The sequence below is a fragment of the Balaenoptera borealis genome (assembly GCF_965194805.1).
Source record: "Balaenoptera borealis genome assembly, chromosome: 21".
In the NCBI taxonomy this organism is placed as follows: Eukaryota; Metazoa; Chordata; class Mammalia; order Artiodactyla; family Balaenopteridae; genus Balaenoptera; species Balaenoptera borealis.
This window is the reverse complement of record NC_138880.1, coordinates 4,506,829-4,525,085: the sequence shown is the minus strand read 5'-3', so window position 1 is coordinate 4,525,085 and position 18,257 is coordinate 4,506,829. Positions and strand designations below refer to the sequence as shown.

General features: G+C 53.1%; 1 protein-coding gene across 7 annotated transcripts in view; it reads right to left on the bottom strand.

Moving 5' to 3' along the window:
* Positions 1 to 18,257, bottom strand: part of ANK1 (ankyrin 1) — a 210,258-nt gene that overhangs the window by 7,116 nt on the left and 184,885 nt on the right. The window contains exons 39-43 of one of the 7 annotated variants that reach the window (XM_082374699.1): positions 9,953 to 10,511; positions 6,739 to 6,997; positions 2,661 to 2,744; positions 1,642 to 1,707; positions 1,198 to 1,335 (exon numbers count right to left, since the gene is read on the bottom strand). In XM_082374699.1, coding sequence (XP_082230825.1) covers positions 1,234 to 1,335; positions 1,642 to 1,707; positions 2,661 to 2,744; positions 6,739 to 6,997; positions 9,953 to 10,511 — 1,070 coding nt within the window. In that variant the 3' untranslated portion in view covers positions 1,198 to 1,233. Of the gene's footprint in view, positions 1 to 1,197; positions 1,336 to 1,566; positions 1,708 to 2,660; positions 2,745 to 3,340; positions 3,769 to 6,738; positions 6,998 to 9,952; positions 10,512 to 18,257 lie in introns of those variants that run through there. The other 6 variants (XM_082374701.1, XM_082374700.1, XM_082374702.1 and 3 more) reach the window with 6 other exon arrangements.

Genomic DNA, 18,257 nt, shown 5'->3' with positions numbered 1-18,257 from the left:
TACTTTTCCTTCCACTCTCTGGATTTTCGAATTACTTGCACCTTTGGACTATTTCCAGGACTGATCACAGCTGATGTCCTAAACCAGCAGCCCGGTGGACCCCTGGCAGTGCGGGGGTTAACACTGTGACCTCCTTAAGCTGCTGAGAAGTCAGGTCTAATTTTATCCTATAACTGGATCGGCCAGACCTTTTTCTTTTGCCCAAGTGCTGAGGGAAGCCCCGAGTCAGCACTTCTGGGGGCTCGGGAGGCGGCGGCCCTGCTTTTTGCCGAATGCGGAAGGGGAGGCTGCTGGCCGCGGGCCCAGAGCCAGGCCCTGGGGGTGTAGGTGACAACAACCCGGTGCCAGCGGGAGCTGGGGCCACGTGCTTCCTGCTTCCGGCCGACTCCCACCCCGACGCGCCCGGTACTGAGCTGGCCCGAGCTGGGCACAGCGAAGGGCCTCGGGGCAGCTCAGTACAGGACCCCTCAGGGAGGACGGAGGTCCGAGCTGGCCCCGAAGCCCCCAGCACTGCTCAGCCCGCTGGAGAGCCTTTGCCGCGTCTTCTCGGCCTCCCTCCCTCCCTCCCTGCACATCACGCCCCTGCCCCCCAGCCATCAGTGCTCCCACAGCCTCCTGTTAACTTCGCCTCTTCCTAGAAAGCAAGGGCGCGACATGCTTCAGGAAATACCAAGGAGGATGGGAGCCTTGGGTTCAAGGTTCAAGGCACAGCTGGGCTCCAGGCCTCTCCCTGTCCAGCTCTTCCTGGCCACGTGCACGGAAACAGCACAGCCGAGCAGACCCCACTGCACCCTCCGGGGCCCCGCCCCTCCTCCTCCAGAGCCCCGCCCCTCCTCCTCCAGAGCCCCTTGCTGGGCTTCCAGGATAACGTTGCTACTGAGATGTACCGAGTGCTTCGCACTCATGGAAGAACTTTTTCAAATCTGTATGTTTGCGCTTGCCGAGGAGCAGGTCAGCAGACGCTGCTGTTTTCTCTCGGAGGCAATGGAGCTCAGAGGTGCCGTTAGCAGGTGGGAGTCTGTGCTTGGAGCCCACAGCGGTGCCTGGTCCTCCCGTGTCATGCTGGGCAGCGGGGAGGGGCTGGGAGGGGAGGGAGTTCCAGGAGGAGGCGGGTAGGGGTGCGCAAGTCCGCAGCCTCTCAGCAGGGCGTCGTGGGGGACCAGGCCATGCAGAGAAGATGGAGAACGACGGCATTACCTCCAAAGAGGCCATTCCACAGGGAGGGGCTCGAGATCACTGTTTCCCCCTTTTGAGGCTGGCCCGCTTCACTATCTGAGCCCCCTTCCTGCCCTCTATCAGGTCCGGCTGCAGGCTACTGTACCCTCTCAGCTCCACCTGGAGACAGCAGTGCAGACACAAGGCAGGACAGATCACACACAGAGATGGCAAGAGAACACAGGCGCCCCTACGGAGGTGGTGGGAACAGTGCCACCAGGGGCAGGAGGCTTGAGGGGGAGCAGAGAAGTGAGAGGTGAATCCCAACGGGGCTGGTGCAGAGGGCAGCAGAAGTCACGGGCTGGCCCCTCGGAAGAGCGAGGGCCTGGGAGGCTGCAGCCCGGGCAGTACCTTGGCGTGAGTCATAAAGTAATCAATATCGGCCTCCATCTCACTAGGGTCCTCCAGGGGCCCCTCAGAAATCACCTCCTCGTGCTCCTGGGTGTCATCGGCTCCGGATGGGTCGATGTGGAGGACAACTTTGCGAATGACCTGCAGCAGAGAGGGAGGGGAGAAGGGGCTGGGGAAGCCGGCCAGACAGAGCTTGGAAAGAGCAGGTCGCGGAACGAGGCGGGGGGTCAGAAGCAGCCTTTGTCCCCAGGTGCCCTTCCCTGCGCGGCCAAGATCAGGGATGGCCTCTCACCCCCCATCGGGTGGGGAATTCACACTGGGCAGCCTCAGAGGGGCTGGAATTTGCGGGGGGTTCTTAGTGAGGCTCATGGATGATCGGGGTCTCACCACCCCCCTCCCCGCTCCCCGACTTCTATCTCTAGCCCAGGGCGGTCCATCCTGCCTCCTGGTGTGCTGGAAGTTTACGCCCTCTGTCTTCCCCTTACGACTGTGAGCCCCTGAAGGGCAGGGCGTTCCTGTCCCTTGGGTCCACCTGTTCCCTATTCACGCATCCAAATATTCCAAGGACGGTCTGCTCTGCACCTACCGCGTGCGAGCAGTGGGAGGTGAGAACGCAAACAAGCACGAAGCTCCCCGTGCAGGAGGGAGGACGGGGTCCTGCTCTGACCTAGCATGAGCCCCGGAGCAACACAGGTCTGCCTTCTGCCCTACACCTAGCACCGTGCCCGGCACCTGTTAGGCAGAACCACGTCTCCTGGTGTAAACCTACTGCCAACCCCATGCATTCCCACGTCCTTTTATCTCAGGAGGCCCACAGGGAACCCCGTACTGCTGTCGTACAGCTGTTTTCAGGGCCAGGCATCACAGGACTAGGTTTGGGGTGTTCCATGGGGCCCGGTCCTTCTGGAACCCAGTAGGAGGAGCTGAATTCAGGCTGAATCAGGCCAAGTGGCTGTAAGGAATGTCACGTCTGGACTGCGGCAGGTGTCTACCCCTCTGTTAGGGCAGCAGCAAGAAGCTGGGGGTGAGCCCACCGCCTTTTCAAGCTTCTAGCCCGCCTGCCTCTGCCCAGCTTCAGGGGACTCTGCACCCACCTTCTTGGTGACGACGTTGCCCTGCTCATCTGTGAAGTGCTCCTCTGTCACCTGCTCCCCTGGAATATCCTGAAGCTCATCCCCCTGGAATTAGAGGAAGGGAGAAAACTCGAGATTGATAAGCAGGCATTTGGGAATAAGGACAGAGGATGAAGAAATAAAGTAGCGCCAGCAGTAGCCACAGTCCCACGAGTCCCCACCCTGGCAGGAAACTGCAACTCGGCCGCCAAACCGGGCTCTGCGTGAGGGGCACCCCGGGGGGTCCTGGGCCCGAGGACCGGAGGGAGCCCTGGGCTCCCAGGAGCGCTGCCACAGCAGCGGGGGTGGGCAAAACAGGGGCGATTATGCGGGCTTTACGGAGAGGGAGGGAGGCCCCCGATTTCTACTCCAACGGCACTTGACAGGGAAGAACCCCCTGCCCCAGACGCCTTCGCCCCGAGGGTGACTTGCTGCCTCACTGAGCTGGCTGGGGACAGAAGCAGGAGGGGGCCGGCTTCCCAAGTCCCAGAGCCGAGCCTTCTCTGCCGTGTCGGGGAGTCGGGGGTGGGCCGGGCAGTGAGTGCCGCCCAGCTCTGGCCCCGCACGTTCCACCCGAGGCCCGCCTGGCCTTCTCTTCCAGCAGGCGTCCTACACATCCCAGCGCGGCGCCCGCAGCCCCGGCCTGCCCCCTCCTGGGTTACCTTCAGGAGGACCCGGCGCCGGACCACCCTGGTGGAGATGGTCTCGTCGTCGTCGCTCAGGCCCTCGTTCTCCCCCAGCTCCTTGTCCAGCTCCTGGTGGATGTGCTTCAGCACAAAGCACAGGGAGCCCCGGACGATGTGCATCACGTTCTGGCAGCTGACCAGGAAGAAGCCCAGCAGCACCAGGGTGACCAGGAGCTGGGTGATGAAGGCCCACATCCTCACCTCCTCACCAGTCTGGCCCTCCAGGGCCTGCGCAGCCAGGGGGCCACCAGGCAGGGGTCCAGCCTCTCATTCTCCTCTGGGACTCCGGAGGCCCCCTGGGACACCCTCCATTTTCTCCCCGCGAGGGAGGCTGCGGGGCCCCTAGTGGAACTGCCGCCAGAGTGCCCTCCTGCTGAGAGCCCAGCTCTGCCCTCGGCCTGGGTGACGTCAGGCTCCAGTAATTTTAGCTCCCAAGCCAGCTGCCAGGCTGTCCAGCGGGGCTAGAAGGAAGCAGGCAGGTGTGCGTGTCCTGGGCGCCGGAGGCGCGTGTTAAAGTCACCGGGTGCGACACCAGCCCTGAGAGCTTGCAGGGGCCGGTGGCCCTGTGACAGCTAGAGGCAGCTCTGTCCAGGAAAACTGTCCCATTCGGACTTGGGAAAGTAAGACGTCTGTAGAACGTGGCTACTTGTGTGTGTCCCTGGGCTGCTACTGCCATGATCAGAATGATGTCACCCCGCTCGCTCATGGCATGGGGCCGGCTAACACCCTGGAGGGTGCAGGGTTTGTTTCAAAAATAGCCCCGGGTGAGTGACTTGCTCAGGCCCAGCCCTGGGAGTGCAGGCGTCCAGGGAGGGCCCTGGGAGCCCGTGCAACTCCCTCAGCCCCTCGGGCCTCGGTCCCCGCTTACGCGGCACAGCAACCCCAGATGCAAGCGTGCCACTGGTGTGTCTATTTAAGGCCTGTCCTTAAAGGCTCTTCCCAGGCTGGGCTGTCAACACCAGGGCAGGAACCATGCGCATTAAACTCGCCTTTGCAGAGCCGACTCCCTAATGCAGCCCAGCAGCTGCGGCTGAAAGGAATTCCCCTCTCGGGATCAGGCCGTGCCTCTCTGGGCTGCAGCCGGCGTGGCAGAAAGAACCAGGATCTGGACCCGGCACACTGACCCTGCGGCTTCCCGCTGTGGGGCTCAGGGAAGCGGGGCGCCTTCTCTGGGCCTCGGTTTCCCCGGCGGTCAAACAGGGGCGGGTTCAGGAGCTCTCCTCCTGTTCTGAGAGTGCCGGGAGGTCGCACGGTTTGTGAGCCCACCGCTAGGGGCGGTGACAGCAAACACCCCACGCAGCCCGCTGCCCAGGAGGGGCTCTGTGTGCGTTTCACACACTAACTCGGTTATGCCTGCAGCACCCCTCATCGCGTCTCTGATTTTCCCATCTCACACAAAGGAAACGGAGGCACGGAGAGGTTGGTAACTTGCTATGTGAAAGAGTAAGGAAACGAGGGTCAGATTTCCAGCTGCGACCCCGGCACAATCCTACCTCATGTCCACAAGACAGCACCTGGGACACAGAAGCCACACGTGCAAGGGGGCACGAGAGCCCTGGGTCTGAGCCCAGCCTAGGAGTTCAAGGTCAGATGCTGCCCACGGGGGCCGCAGAGAGGGACTGGTTGCCTTGCAGGTTCAGGCCCCCCGTTATACCCCACTCCCCGACCCCGTGGTTTTTGAGACTCACTGGAAATACTAGCAAATAGGCGCTTTGCAAACCGTCACCTTAAACAGGGCTCATCATCATCGCCTGGAGCCCCGGCAGATGATTAGGCAACAGCTCACCTACCCTCCCATCCGCCCTAGACAGGAAGGTGCCGGCTCACTGGGACTGGGGATCAGGAGGTCCCAGACTCCCTGGGCCTGACGTCGGCCTTCTGGGCCTCAGTTTCCTCATCTGTAAATGAGGCAGTTCGGCCAAATGACCTAGAGGGTTTCTCTCGCGGTCCCCCGGGGTGGTCCTGCTTCCTCTCCAGGCCTCCACTCACCAAAGCCAACTGCAGAGACGCTCCTTCCCCAGGACTCCGGGGGTGGGGCACAGACCCGGAGGGAGGCCATCTGTGCTCTGGGACAAGCGCTCGATACTGGGAGCGGCAGCAGAGGGGCTCTTGGAACAGCCCCACGGCCAAGAACACACGGGGTGGCCTGGGGTTAAAAAATGGGTGCAGCCGCTCAGCTGTCGGTGGTGCGGACTCGGCAGGGACGCCTTCTAAATACTACCCTGTTTAATTCCTGGCAGCACTTGGCAGCCAGCAGCCCAGGTCATTGTGGAGCCTGCCTGGTCCTGGGGTCCTCAGAGGTGCCTTTGAGGCTCGGGCTCGGAAAGGAGCGAGGGGAGGGGAGGAGAGGGCAGTGGAGGGGAGGGAGGATGAGGAACCGATGCTGACCGAAGAGAAGAAACCAGGGAGGCGAGGAGCACATTGTTACGCACGTGTTAAAACCACACGTGCACAGAGCAGCGACGCGAACTTTACAAAAACGCGCGAATTAAAAAGACACATTCAAAAAAAAAAAAGACACATTCGTAAGATGTCTGGGATTAACGTCAAGATAACGTGGGGGCACCCCTCGGGGGTGGGGGGGGCGATGAAACCAGGGGGGCCGCCAGCAGGCAGTGGCAGCGCCTGGGCGCTGGGTGTGCGCAAAGGTGACAGACTGTTCTGTCTGGTTTGGTATCTATTTGCAATTTTTCATAATAAAACTGTTTCCAAAACCACATTAAAATGATGCCTATGGGAATGGGGAGTGAAGATAAAAGCAAACAAATAAAATAAATAAGTAGGGAGGATTGAAGGGAGGCCGGGAGGGTGGAGGGTGCAGGCAGCCGGAGCCTGTGCTGGGATCGCGCCCTCGGTCCCAGCCTGTTCCACCCGGGGAGCCCACCGGCACAGGCAAGGAGTCCCCAGTGAACCCCGGCGACAATCGTTTCTCTACCTCGTTTACACGAGGGAACCCGGGGCGGGGAGAGTGGCTGGTCCTCGGCCCTACAGACACGATGGGACCTGAGTTAGCCTGGCCTCCAGGTCTCTGGTGCTAAGCCCTTCTTCCTAAAGCACGACGGAAAAAGAAAGCAAACAAAACTACGGCTTTGGTGCCAGCCCTGCAAAGCCGACCTCTGACCCTGTGACGTTGGGCATCTGGAGGGCAGTGGAGGGGAGGTGCCTGGAAGTCTCTGGAGCTCCATCAAGGTGAGCCCCTCCCCTCCCTCTCAGGGATCAAGGAGGCAGACATGTGGAAAGAGAAAAAGAGAAGCCACTGCCACAACTTTTAAAGCCGGAAAACACGCCCAGCTAGGGGCCTGAGCAAGTGAGCAGCTGCCCCAGGCCCGGCCCTCTGGCTGGAGCATTAGTGGCGGTTCCCCGGGGGCTCTCACCTTTACCTGGCGGGAGAAGGTGCTGACAGCCTCCTGCATCCACTCCCTGGGGCCCTGTGGTCTCCGGTCCCTGTCGGCCTCGGGCTGCTCCGTGTGTGCGCGCTCCGGTGCAGAGCCCAGGACCTCCTCGTGCTCCCAAGACCTGCTGATGGTCCTCTGGAAGGAGTGTGGGCCTTGCGGGGCCTCCTCCCCCCAGGAGCCTCGTGTGGCCTCTTGCAGATAGGAGACGATGGAGCCTTCCGCATCCCAGGCCTGCAGTCTGGGGCCCAGGAAGAGACCGAGGACACCAGTCACCCCCAGTCTCCGCTCTCAGAGACCCTCCCCCTCCAGAGCCCTGGCCCATCCAGGAAGGATCCTGTACTGCCCACTGGAGGTCGGGAGAGCGTGAGCTATCGCACAGCGACTGCCCTGTCCAGAGGGGCCCGCGTGGGCCATCCTTGCTATCCCGGTGGAGAGGGCCACGGACACCAGTGGCGCCGGGCCCCGCCCTGTGAATGGACGGCTCCACGCTCTGGGCTCCCGAGGCACGTGGCTCACTGTCCGGTCATCGGAGTCCCAACACCCGTCATCCCACCCACCACCCTCCAGCCCCTCAGGTCACTCCCACCGCACGGTCCTCACGCCTGGGCTCAGCTGGCAAAACGATCACCCCTCCCCCTTGAAGCAGGCTCTTCCACGGCCTCCGGGACACATTTGCCTGCTTTTCCCTCCCTCTCTGGCCGTTCCTTCTCAGCATCCTTTGCGGGATCCTCCTAATTTCCCTGGCTTCTGACCCTGGAAGGCCCCAGACTCAGTTCTTCTCTGTCTACACCCACGTTCTCCACAAGCTCATTCAACCCGTGGCCTTAATCCCAGATGTGAGTCCCCAGCAACTCTTCCTTGAACTGCAGGTGTGCGTGTCCAACTGCCTCCTCGACGTCTGTCCTTGGGGTTTCTGATGGGCATTGCATGGGCAGCCCGGCCAAGTCCACACTTAGGGTCTTCTCCCCGGACCTGTTCCAGCCGTCCTCCCACTGCAGTAGATGGCAACCTCGTCCCGCCAGGTGTCAGGTCAAGGACACCCGTGTCGTCTTGGACGTCCCTCTTTCTCTCACACTCTGCATCTTATTTGCCAGGAAACCTTTTTGGTTCAACTTTCAAAAACACACCCTGAACACGACCACTCCTGGCCACCAAACTGCCACCATCTTGGTCCACGTCACCATCGACTCTTGCTTCCAGCTCATCTTCCTGCCTCTACCCTTGGCTGTGGCCGGCCGTGGCCAGATCACATCGCTCCTCTGCTCAAAACCCTCCAATGGTTCTCCATCCCACCCAGGAAATGCCAATCTTTCCAGGACCCCAAGGCCTGACATGTCCGGCCCCATCACTTCCCTGACCTCATCTCCCGTGATCACCCTGCTCTAGGCACAGGCACCTTCTCGCCGCCCCTCAAATGTGCGGGTCACACTCTGCTCCGAGGCCTCTGCCCTGGCTGGGCCTTCTGCTGGCTCCGCTCAGGCGTTCACATCATTCATCACCTGAATTCCTTTATGTCTTTCCTGTGAGTCACTCTCAGGTGTCCCTACCCGCCCCGTCTATGATTTCAACCACCCCCTTCCCTGCTTTATTCTTCTGTTTAGCACTTAGCATTAATTAGCATCTCTCTTTTAATTCCATTTACTTTATCTGCTTTTATTGTCAGTTTCCCCACTAGAACATAAACGTCTTGCAGGTAGAGACTATCTGCTTTGCTCAATGCCACACCCAGGCTCCGAGGCACGTCATGCAGGGGCCTGGCACACAGTAGGCATTCAATACACACTGTTGAGTGAGTGAATGAAATTCATCTGTCCCCACGGGAGGGCTGACCCAGGTCACAGAGCCATCCTGTAACGTTCCGAGGCCTGGCCCCCAGGCCTCTGGTCCCTGTCTAGGGACCCTGCTGTCACAGTGGTGCAGTGGGCGGCACACAGGGGCATCCAATCAGTGCTTGTTGAGTGAATGGCACTCGCCAGTGGTTGGAAGGTCGGATTTCACTTTGAATCCTCACAGCTCAGTGTGCCCAATTTTCCTGACGCATCGAAGGATTCGTTTGGGACACTAAATGAATCCTTGCTGTCTTGTCTCCTAAGCGACTTTGTTTTCCCTCCTGCTGGGGGATGCGGGCCACACTGCGTGGAGCCTGGGGAAGGGCCGTCTGCCCGGGCTTCTGGGAGGAGGATGCGGGTGGGAAGAGGAAATGAGAATAGATTTCCCACGGCCTGGCCGGATCTGAGCTCCCTGGGTGGCCACAGCCTTCTGGGAGCACAGGAACTATCTCCTTGCTTTAGGGAAATTCAGGCAGCAAAGCAACACGGAGGAAAGGGCCTTTGCCACTCCCTTCCTGTGCCAGCCCCAGAGGCCAAGGCCATACCTGTCACTGTCTGTCTCTCTCGCTCCACGCCCCCCTCTGCAGTCAGCCCAGCGCTGGAGTGTGGCCCACGTCCACTGCATGCACGTGGCCTGGGGACTCTGTGTCCCAGAGGGGCATCAGGCCATCTGCCTGCACTGCCAACGGGCATCCTGCTGCTGGACCTGTCATCACAGGCCTTCTCATCGCAGGAAGTGTGGTAAGGTGCTACCCAGGAGAATAACCATCTTCAACAGCTGAAGCTCCGTCCTGCCCCTGATAAGCCTGCCGGCCTCACTCCTTCAAAAGGGTGTAAGTAGAAAGGGCAGCCTTATCAGCTCTGTCACACGCAGGCTGTGTGACTGCACACATAGCTTCCCTGGGCCCTGGTGCTTCTAGGTTTCCAAATATGGTTTGATTTCAGCAATCAACACACAACAGCGACGGGGGCCCAGAGCACCCAGCTCAGCTGTACTTCAGGGACGTGGCTTCTTCCAGCCTTACAATCTCTCTCCCAAGGATGCTCTCCCCTCTCCCAACACCCTCAGCCTCTCTCCTGCTGGTTGAAAGATGGGGTTGGCGAGGTGGGGGGTGGGGTGTGGTTCTGGGGGAGGGACTGGCCTTTGCAGACAGCTCCACTCTCACAAGACAGAGGCCTGAGCACGGGCTGGGTGGCTTCAGAGGCGAGCTGGCGCCTTACTGAATTTATTTGCTCCAGTGTGTTTAGAACACAGGGTCGGGGGACAGCGGCGTCCGAGTTCCCTCTGCACTCGCTGCCAGGCACAGTATCCCCCGGAAGCCCAGGACGGTGAAAAGCATCCCGCACGGCGGCCCAGCCCTTACCTGTCCTGGCTGGAGTCCATCACCCGACTCACGGTGTGGGATTCTGTGATGTGGGCTTGTACCCTCTGCTGGCCTGAAACAAGAGACACTTCATTCCCTGAGCCCTGCCCTGCACCTGTCGAGTCCTCCTGCCTCTCATGACCTGGCAGCTTCTCTTCTGACCTCTGACCTTCCTCCTGGTCAAGCAAATCGATAAGGCCATTTGTGGCATCTGAATCCACTGTGTCGTCCTCCACGAGGTCCAGAGAGCCCAGCGTGGGGCCCTGGGGTCCCTCGGAGAGCGCCCCCTCCAGCTTCCACTCGTGGCCGGTGGCGTCCGAGTCCTCGGCCTTGCTGCACTCCAGAGAGGAGTCCTCAGCAGTGACCAACGAGGGCGTGAGGCCCGCGGACCACACCTGCATGTCAGACATCTCCAGCATGGCGTCATGCTCCGTGCCCGCCAAGGGGATGGCGTCTAGGACGGCCACCTCGTTCCAGTACTGGTCTGCGCGCAGCGGAGAGGGGAGCGCATAGTGCAGGGAGGCGGGGGACAGCAGCTCGTCCTGCAGCGAGGAGTAACCTGGATGGGCAGACAGAGGGCGACATGCTCCAGCTGCGACCTTCCATCACTCGCGCTCACGTGCAGGTCACGCGCGCACAGGCACGGCCACTGACGCGCATGCGCATTCCGGCGGTGCGGGCCTTCCCAAGCCTTGTGGCCTCTGCCCAGGCACCCGGGCAAGAGAACAAGGCTCTGGGGGCTGAGGAAGAGGGGGCAGCCAGGGGTGAGGGCGGGGAGGGGGCTCCTTTGCTGGACGCAAAGAGAAGAGGTTGGAATGCTTTCTCTTCCAGTCCAGAGCGGGGATCAAGACGTCTTGATCCAGAGGCTGGAGCTCGAGCCGTCCGCAGTCAGGTGAAAGCGCCACTGCTCAGCGGCCGCGCGGAAGGCAGGGCTGCTCTCGCTTTGCACCAGCGCCCCTTGGGCACAGCCCCTGGGGGCTCTGTTAGGAATGCACCTCCAAGGGAGGGGGCAGCCCCGGAGCCAGGGTCGGTGACCGAGCCCTGGGGGGGCTGGCGAGCACACCGAGCACCCACAGACCTCGGCGCGGTGGTCCAACGGGAAACCGCTAGGTTTGGGATGAAGTCACTTATCCGCAAGCGGTGTATGGGTTCCAGGAACCGTGAATGAGCCAAAGTGGCACAAGGGAGGGTCCTCAGGGCTCACAGCAGGAGGCCAGGTCAGAGGGCGCACGAGGTCCCAGGCACAATGCTGTTTCCTCAGAACTCTGCCTGCCAATCCGGCCAGGTCAGCTGTGACCCGGGGGAAGGGAGCCAGCGGGCCCAGGCCCCTACTGCGCAGCCGTGTGGTCAGCAAAGCCTGTTCCCTGGGGACGGGCTCGGACACAAAGTCCCTGATAGTCTCCTGGTTGGGTCTGGTGTGCAGACCAGGCTGCTGAGGGGGCAGCAGGTTTAAGTGTGGGATCAGTGTGCGTGTTATGGACGGGGTTCCCTTGGGTGGTGCCTCTGCTCTCCTCCAGCTTGTGGGGGGGGGGGCGGTCCCTGCAGCAGGGGAAGAGGGCCTCTGCCTCCCCTTCGGAGCAGGTGCCAGTCTGAGGGGGGCCTAGAAGGCAAGAGTCTCCACTTGGCCCAGCCTTTCTGGGGACCCGGGAGCAGGTGTGTGCCCACAACCTCTGAAGATCCAGCAGAGCCGAAGGGGACCCTGGGCATGGGTGGGGCTGCCCCTGCAGGGTCTCCAGGGACCTTCCTGCCACGTCCCGAGAGGCCCCTAACCCAGTGTCCGCAATCTTCATCCTGCCATTCAGCCCTCACTGCTCCCCACCCCTGCGTCCGGCTTAACCTCTCTCCTGGCCAGACGGGCCCTCCTCACTCCCAGCTGGGCCTCAGCTCCTGTCCTCCAGCTTCTCTGCTTCTGACAGAACTCAGCTGTCCTCCTTCACTCACTTCTTCAACCAGAAAATATTAACTGAGGTCTGCTTCCATGCCAGGTACCATACATGCTAAAGGGTTGGGGATTATAAACACACGCAGACACACACACACACACACACAGACAGACACACACACACGACAGTTTCTCTTTGTCCTCTTTCTTTCACGACGTTTTCCCAACGACTCCAGCTCACCTTGGACTCCCCCATCTTTGAGCCCGTCCTGGTTCGCATGACTCTCAACTCCAAGAACAGGGAACCTGTCTATGCTGTCCCAGTGCAGAGCTTTCAGATGTGACGGGGACACAGGAGCCAGAACCGATGACCTAGCCCATATGCAGTGAAACCGAAATTGCTAACGATTACAGGTGTTCAAGGTGCCGGCAACCAGGCCACGTGCTTGACATTCATTCTCCCTTGTAATCCTTCCGGAGAGTTTTCCTCCTGACTGATCTCTACAAGTCTACGTGGTTCCGGATTCCAAAATTAGGAGAACGAGAAACAGACCATGGCGGGGGGGAGGGGGGGTTGGCTGGGGGTAGGGCTGTGCAGTGACAGGGACAAAGGGACCCCTCCAGCTCTGGCCAAACTAGGAGGGACAAAGAGGAGGAGGGTGGTGGGGGAAATGGGTGGGTCAGATCTTCCCACGACAGTAACACCAAGTCACTGCACGTGAAACTGTGACCTAACTCGGAAACCAGGGCAAAGGCCTTCCAACCCTCTACAGAAATCTCTCCAGATATCTGCGAGCAGAACATTTAATAATCACATAATTTTTTTTCTTCTTGAAAGCATTATTCTATTATTACCATTACTAATTGAGCTCTCTTTCATATGACGTATATCCAACATGTTATTTTTAGTTGTCACGACAACATTGTTCCTGCTTTATAGATTAGGAAACTAGAGATTTAGCAACTTGCTTAAGGAACACAGTGAGAGTGGTCCTTTCACTAGATTTTGCCATTAATATATTTTAAAGATAGCTTCATGGAGGTATAGTTGGCATACAATAAATCCACATATTTAAAGTAGATAATCTGATCATTTCTGATACAGGGAAACACCCATGAAACCATCACCACAGTGAAGAGAAGGGCCATTCATCATCCCTGAAAGGTTTCCTCAGGATTCTTTGTAATTCTTCATTCTGACACCCCACTCCCAGGTAACCACTAATCTGCTTTCTGTCACCATACATTAGTTGCATTTGCCAGAATTTTATATAAATGGAACTATACAGTGTGGAATCATTTTTGTCTGTTTTTTTTTTTTTACTCAGCCTAATTTCATCCATGTTGTTGCATATATTGATAATTCATCCATTGTTATTGCTGAATGTCTAGATCACACTGTAGGTATATGTTTAACTTTTTAAGAAACAACCAAAGTTTTTTCCAAAGTGATTGTCCCATTTACATCCCCACGAGCAGCACATGGGCTCCCAGTTCCTCCACATCCTCCTCAACACTTGGTATGTTTTTCGTTTTTTTTGTTTTTTATTCTAGCTCTTCTTATAGATGTGTAGCGTTATCTACTTATAGTTTTAATTTGTATTTCTCTGATGACTAATGATGCTGAGCATCTTTTTGTGTGCTTATTTGCTATTTGTCTATCTTCTGAGTTAAGTTCAAATCTTTTGCTCACTCTAAAACTTGGGTTGTTTTCTTATTATTGAGTTTTGAGAGCTCTTTATGTATTGTGGATACAAGTCCTATATCAGATGATTATTTGCCAATACTTTCTCCCAATCAGTAGCTTGTTCTTTTTTTTCTTCATTTTTTTAAACAGTGCATTTTAAAGTGTAGAAGTTTTAAATTTTGATGAAGTCCAAATTATCCATTTGTTCTTTTATGGGTTGTACTTTTGGTGTTGCACCTAAGAAATATTTGCCTTATCCAAGATCTCTAAGGTTTTCTCTTATGTTTAACCAAGAATTTTTATAGTCACAGGTTTTACATTTAATCTATGATCCATTTTGAGGTAATTTTTCTATGTGATGTAAGGTGTGAATCCCAGTTCATTTCTGCATATGAATATCCAAGTGTTCCAGCACCCATGCTGTAAAGATTATCCACTGAATTGCCTTTGCACCTTTGCTGAAGATCAGTTGTTCCTATATGTGTGGTTTTATTTCTGGATTCTATTGTGTTCCACTGACTTATCTGTCTTTATGGCAATACCACACCGTATTGATCACTGTAGCTTTGTAATAAATTTTGAAGTCAGTGTAAGTCCTCCAACTTTGTTCTTTTTCAAAGCTGTTTTGGATGTTCTAGGTCTTTTCCATATGAATTTTAGAACTACTTTGTCACTTTCCACGGAAAAGCCTACTGGGATTTTGACTGGGGTTGCATCAAATATATAGATTGTTTCAGGGAGAACTGACAAAGTATCGAGTCTTCTGACCCATGAACAGGGGTGTATCTCTACATTTATTTAGGTCTTTTTAAATTCCTCTGGGCAACGTTTTGTAGTTTTCAATGTGTGTCTTTCACATCTTTTATCAGATTCAGCTCCAAGTGTTTCAGTTTTTTTCAATGCTATCATAAAGGGTATTCTTTTTTCAATTTCAATTTCCACTTGTTCATTCCTAGTATATAGAATTCAATTGATTTTTTTTATGTACTGAAATTGTATCCTGCAACCTTACCAAACTCATTTGTTAGATTCCATTGGATTTTTATCTATATCATGTTGTCTGTGAACAAAGACAGTTTACTTCTTCCTCTCCAATCTGGCTGCCTTTTATTTCTCTTACTTGCCTTATTGTACCGGCAGCACCTTTAGGACAAGGTTGAACAGAAGCCGGGGGAGCAGACATCATTGGCTTGTTACTGCACTTAGAGGGAAAGCACTCAGTCTTTCACCATTAAGTGTAATGCTAGCTTCAGGTCTTTTGTAGGTGCCCTTTAGGGCTCTGCTATCAGACTCTCCAGTTTGGGGGACAGCAATTTGCCCTAAGTCCTCACTTCTCTTACAGACCCTGGAAGAGTTACTGATTTTCCAAACCGTGTAGCTTTTTACTTGTTGTTACCGTGGAGTGGTGACAGCCAAGCTCCTTACATGCAGAACCAGATGCTGATTTATTTTAGAATATTCAACCATTTTGCTTTCCTTGGATAAACCCCACTTGGTCATGATGCACTATCCTTTTATATAGTGTTGGATTTGATTTGCTAAAATTTAGTTTAGATTTTTTTGCATAAATGTTCATGAAGGATATTGGTCTGTAGTTTTCCTGTAATGGCTTTCTTTTTTTTGACCAAAAATGTAATGCTGGCCTCATAGAATGAGTTGGGAAGCATTATGTCCTTTACAATTTTCTTAATGAGTTATTTCTTCCTTAAATGTCTGGTAGCATTCACCACTTAAGTCCTCTAGGCTTGGAGTTTTCTTGGTGGGAATATTGGTTTTTTAAAAAATTTATTTTATTGAAGTATAGTTGATTTACAATGTAGTGTTAATTTCTACTGTACAGCAAAGCGATTCAGTTATACATAAATATACATTCTTTTTCATAGCTTTTTTCTATCATGGTTTATCACAGGATATTGAATATAGTTCCCTGTGCTATACAGTAGGACCTTGTTGTTTATCCATTCTATACATAATAGTTTGCATCTACTAATCCCAGCCTCCCATCCACCCTTCCCCCACCCTCCCTCCCCCTTGGCAACAACAAGTTTGTTCTCTATGTCTGTGAATCTGTTTCTGTTTCATAGATACGTTCATTTGTGTCATATTTTAGATTCCACATATAAGTCATATCATATGGTATTTGTCTTTCTCTTTCTTTTTTTAATAAATTTATTTAGTTATTTATTTATTGGCTGCATTGGGTCTTCGTTGCTGTGCGCGGGCTTTCTCTAGTTGCGGTCAGCGGGGGCTACTCTCCGTTGCCATGCGGGCTTCTCATTGCAGTGGCTTCTCTTGTTGCAGAGCACGGGCTCAAGGCGCCTGGGCTTCAGTAGTTGTGGTGCGCGGGCTCAGTAGTTGTGGCTCGCGGGCTGTAGAGCACAGTCTCAGTAGTTGTGGTGCATGGGCTTCGTTGCTCCACGGCACGTAGGATCTTCCCGGACCAGGGCTCGAACCCGTGTCCCCTGCATTGGCAGGTGGATTCTTAACCAATGTGCCACCAAGGAAGCCCCCTGTCTTTCTCTTTCTGACTTACTTCACTTAGTATGATGATCTCTAGGTCCATCCATGTTGCTGCAAATTATTTCATTTTTTATGGCTGAGTAATATTCCATTGTATATATGTACCACATCTTCCTTATCCATTCATCTGTCAATGCACACTTAGGTTGCGTCCATGTCTTGGCTATTGTGAATAGTGCTGCAATGAACATTGGGGTGCATGTATCTTTTCGAATAATAGTTTTCTTAAGATATATGCCCAGGAGTGGGGTTGCAGGATCATATGGCAACTCTGTTTTTAGTTTTTTGAGGAACCTCCATACTGTTTTCCATAGTGGCTGCATCAAGTTACATTTTGGTGGGAATGTTTTAAATTATATATTTAATTTATTTCATATATTCAGAGTGTTCATTTCTTCCTACATGAGCTTTGATAGTTTGTGTTTTCCAAAGAATTTGTCAGTTTCACTTATGCTTTCAAATTTGTTGGAATAACATTGTCATAATATTCTCTTATTATCCTTTTGCTACCTATAGAGTCTTTAGTGATGTTGCCTCTCTCAGTCTGGCTGTATGCTTATCAATTTATTGATCATTTCAAAGAACCAGCTTTTGGTTTTATTGATTTTCCCTAGTGTTTTCTGTTTTCAACTTCATTGATTTCCACTCTGATCTTTATTATCTCCCTTCTGCTTACTTTGGGTTTAATTTGCTCTTCTTTTTCAAATATCTTAAGATATTATAAAGCTGAGGTCACTGACTTGAGAACTGTTCTCTTTTTTAATGTGGACATTTTAGTGCTATAAATTTCTCCCTAATACTGCTTTACTGGCATACCATACATTTTGATATCCTGATTCAAAATACTTTCTAATTTCCCTTTTGCTCTCTTCTTTGACCCATGGGTTATTTAGAAGTGTATGATTTAGTTTCCATATGTTTGAGATTTCCCATGTAGCTTTCAGTTATTGACTTGTAATTTAATTTCACTGTGGTCAGAGAACATACTTTGAATGACTTGAATTCTTTTATATTTATTGAGACTTTATAGTCTATAACATGGTCTATATTGGTTTGTTCTAGGTGCAATTGCAAAGAATGTGTATTCTGTTATTGGGTGGAATGTTCTACACATTCCAATTCCTAATGTCAATTAGGTCAAGATGAATGACAGTGTTGTCAAATCTTCTATATGGTTACTCATTTCTCTACTTGCTCTATCAATTATCAAGATGGGGTATTGAAATCTCCCACTGTAACTGTGGTTTTGTCTATTTCTCATTGCCCTTTTCTGTTTTTGTTTCATGTATTTATAGCTATATTACTGGTGCATAAACATTTAAAGATTGTGATGCCCTCTTGATTAACTACTTATTATTATGAAATTATTTTCTTTATCCCTGGTAATATTCTTTGTTCTGAAATCTACTTGTCTGATATTAATATAGCCACTTCAGTTTTCTTTTGATTAGTGTTAGCAGTTTATATTTACTCATCTTTTTACTTTTAAGGAATTTGTGTTTTTATATTCGAAAGGCATTACTTATAGGCAGTATATATTTGAAATTTACCTTTATATCCAGTCTGACTATCTCTGCCTTTTTTTCTTTAATTAATTAATTAATTAATTTTGGCTGCATTTGGGTCTTTGTTGCTGTGCTCAGGCTTTCTCTAGTTGCAGTGAGCAGGGGCTACTCTTCGTTGCTTTGCGCGGGCTTCTCATCGCGGTGGCTTCTCTTGCTGTGGAGCGTGGGCTCTAGGTGCACGGGCTTCAGTAGTTGTGGCACACGGGCTCAGTTGTTGTGGTTCATGGGCTTAGTTGCTCCATGGCATATGGGATCTTCCCGGACCACAGATCGAACCCGTGTCCCCTGCATTGGCAGGAGGATTCTTAACCACTGTGCCACCAGGGAAGTCCCTATCTCTGCCTTTTAATGTGGGTTACTTAGGTCATTTACATTTAATGAGATTATTAATATGGTTAGGTTTAAACCTGTCATTTGCTAATTTCTACTTTCGTCCCATCTGTTTTCTTTTTCCTCTTTTGGATTAATTGAAATTTTCCATTTTATCTATTTTGATTGCTTATTAGCTATAATTCTTTGATTATTTTAGTAGTTGCTTTAAGGCTTTTAGTATACATCCTTAAACTATCACAGTCTACTTTTAAGTGATGTTATATAATGCTTGGCATATAGTATAAGAACCTTACAATAATATACTTCCATATTTCTCTC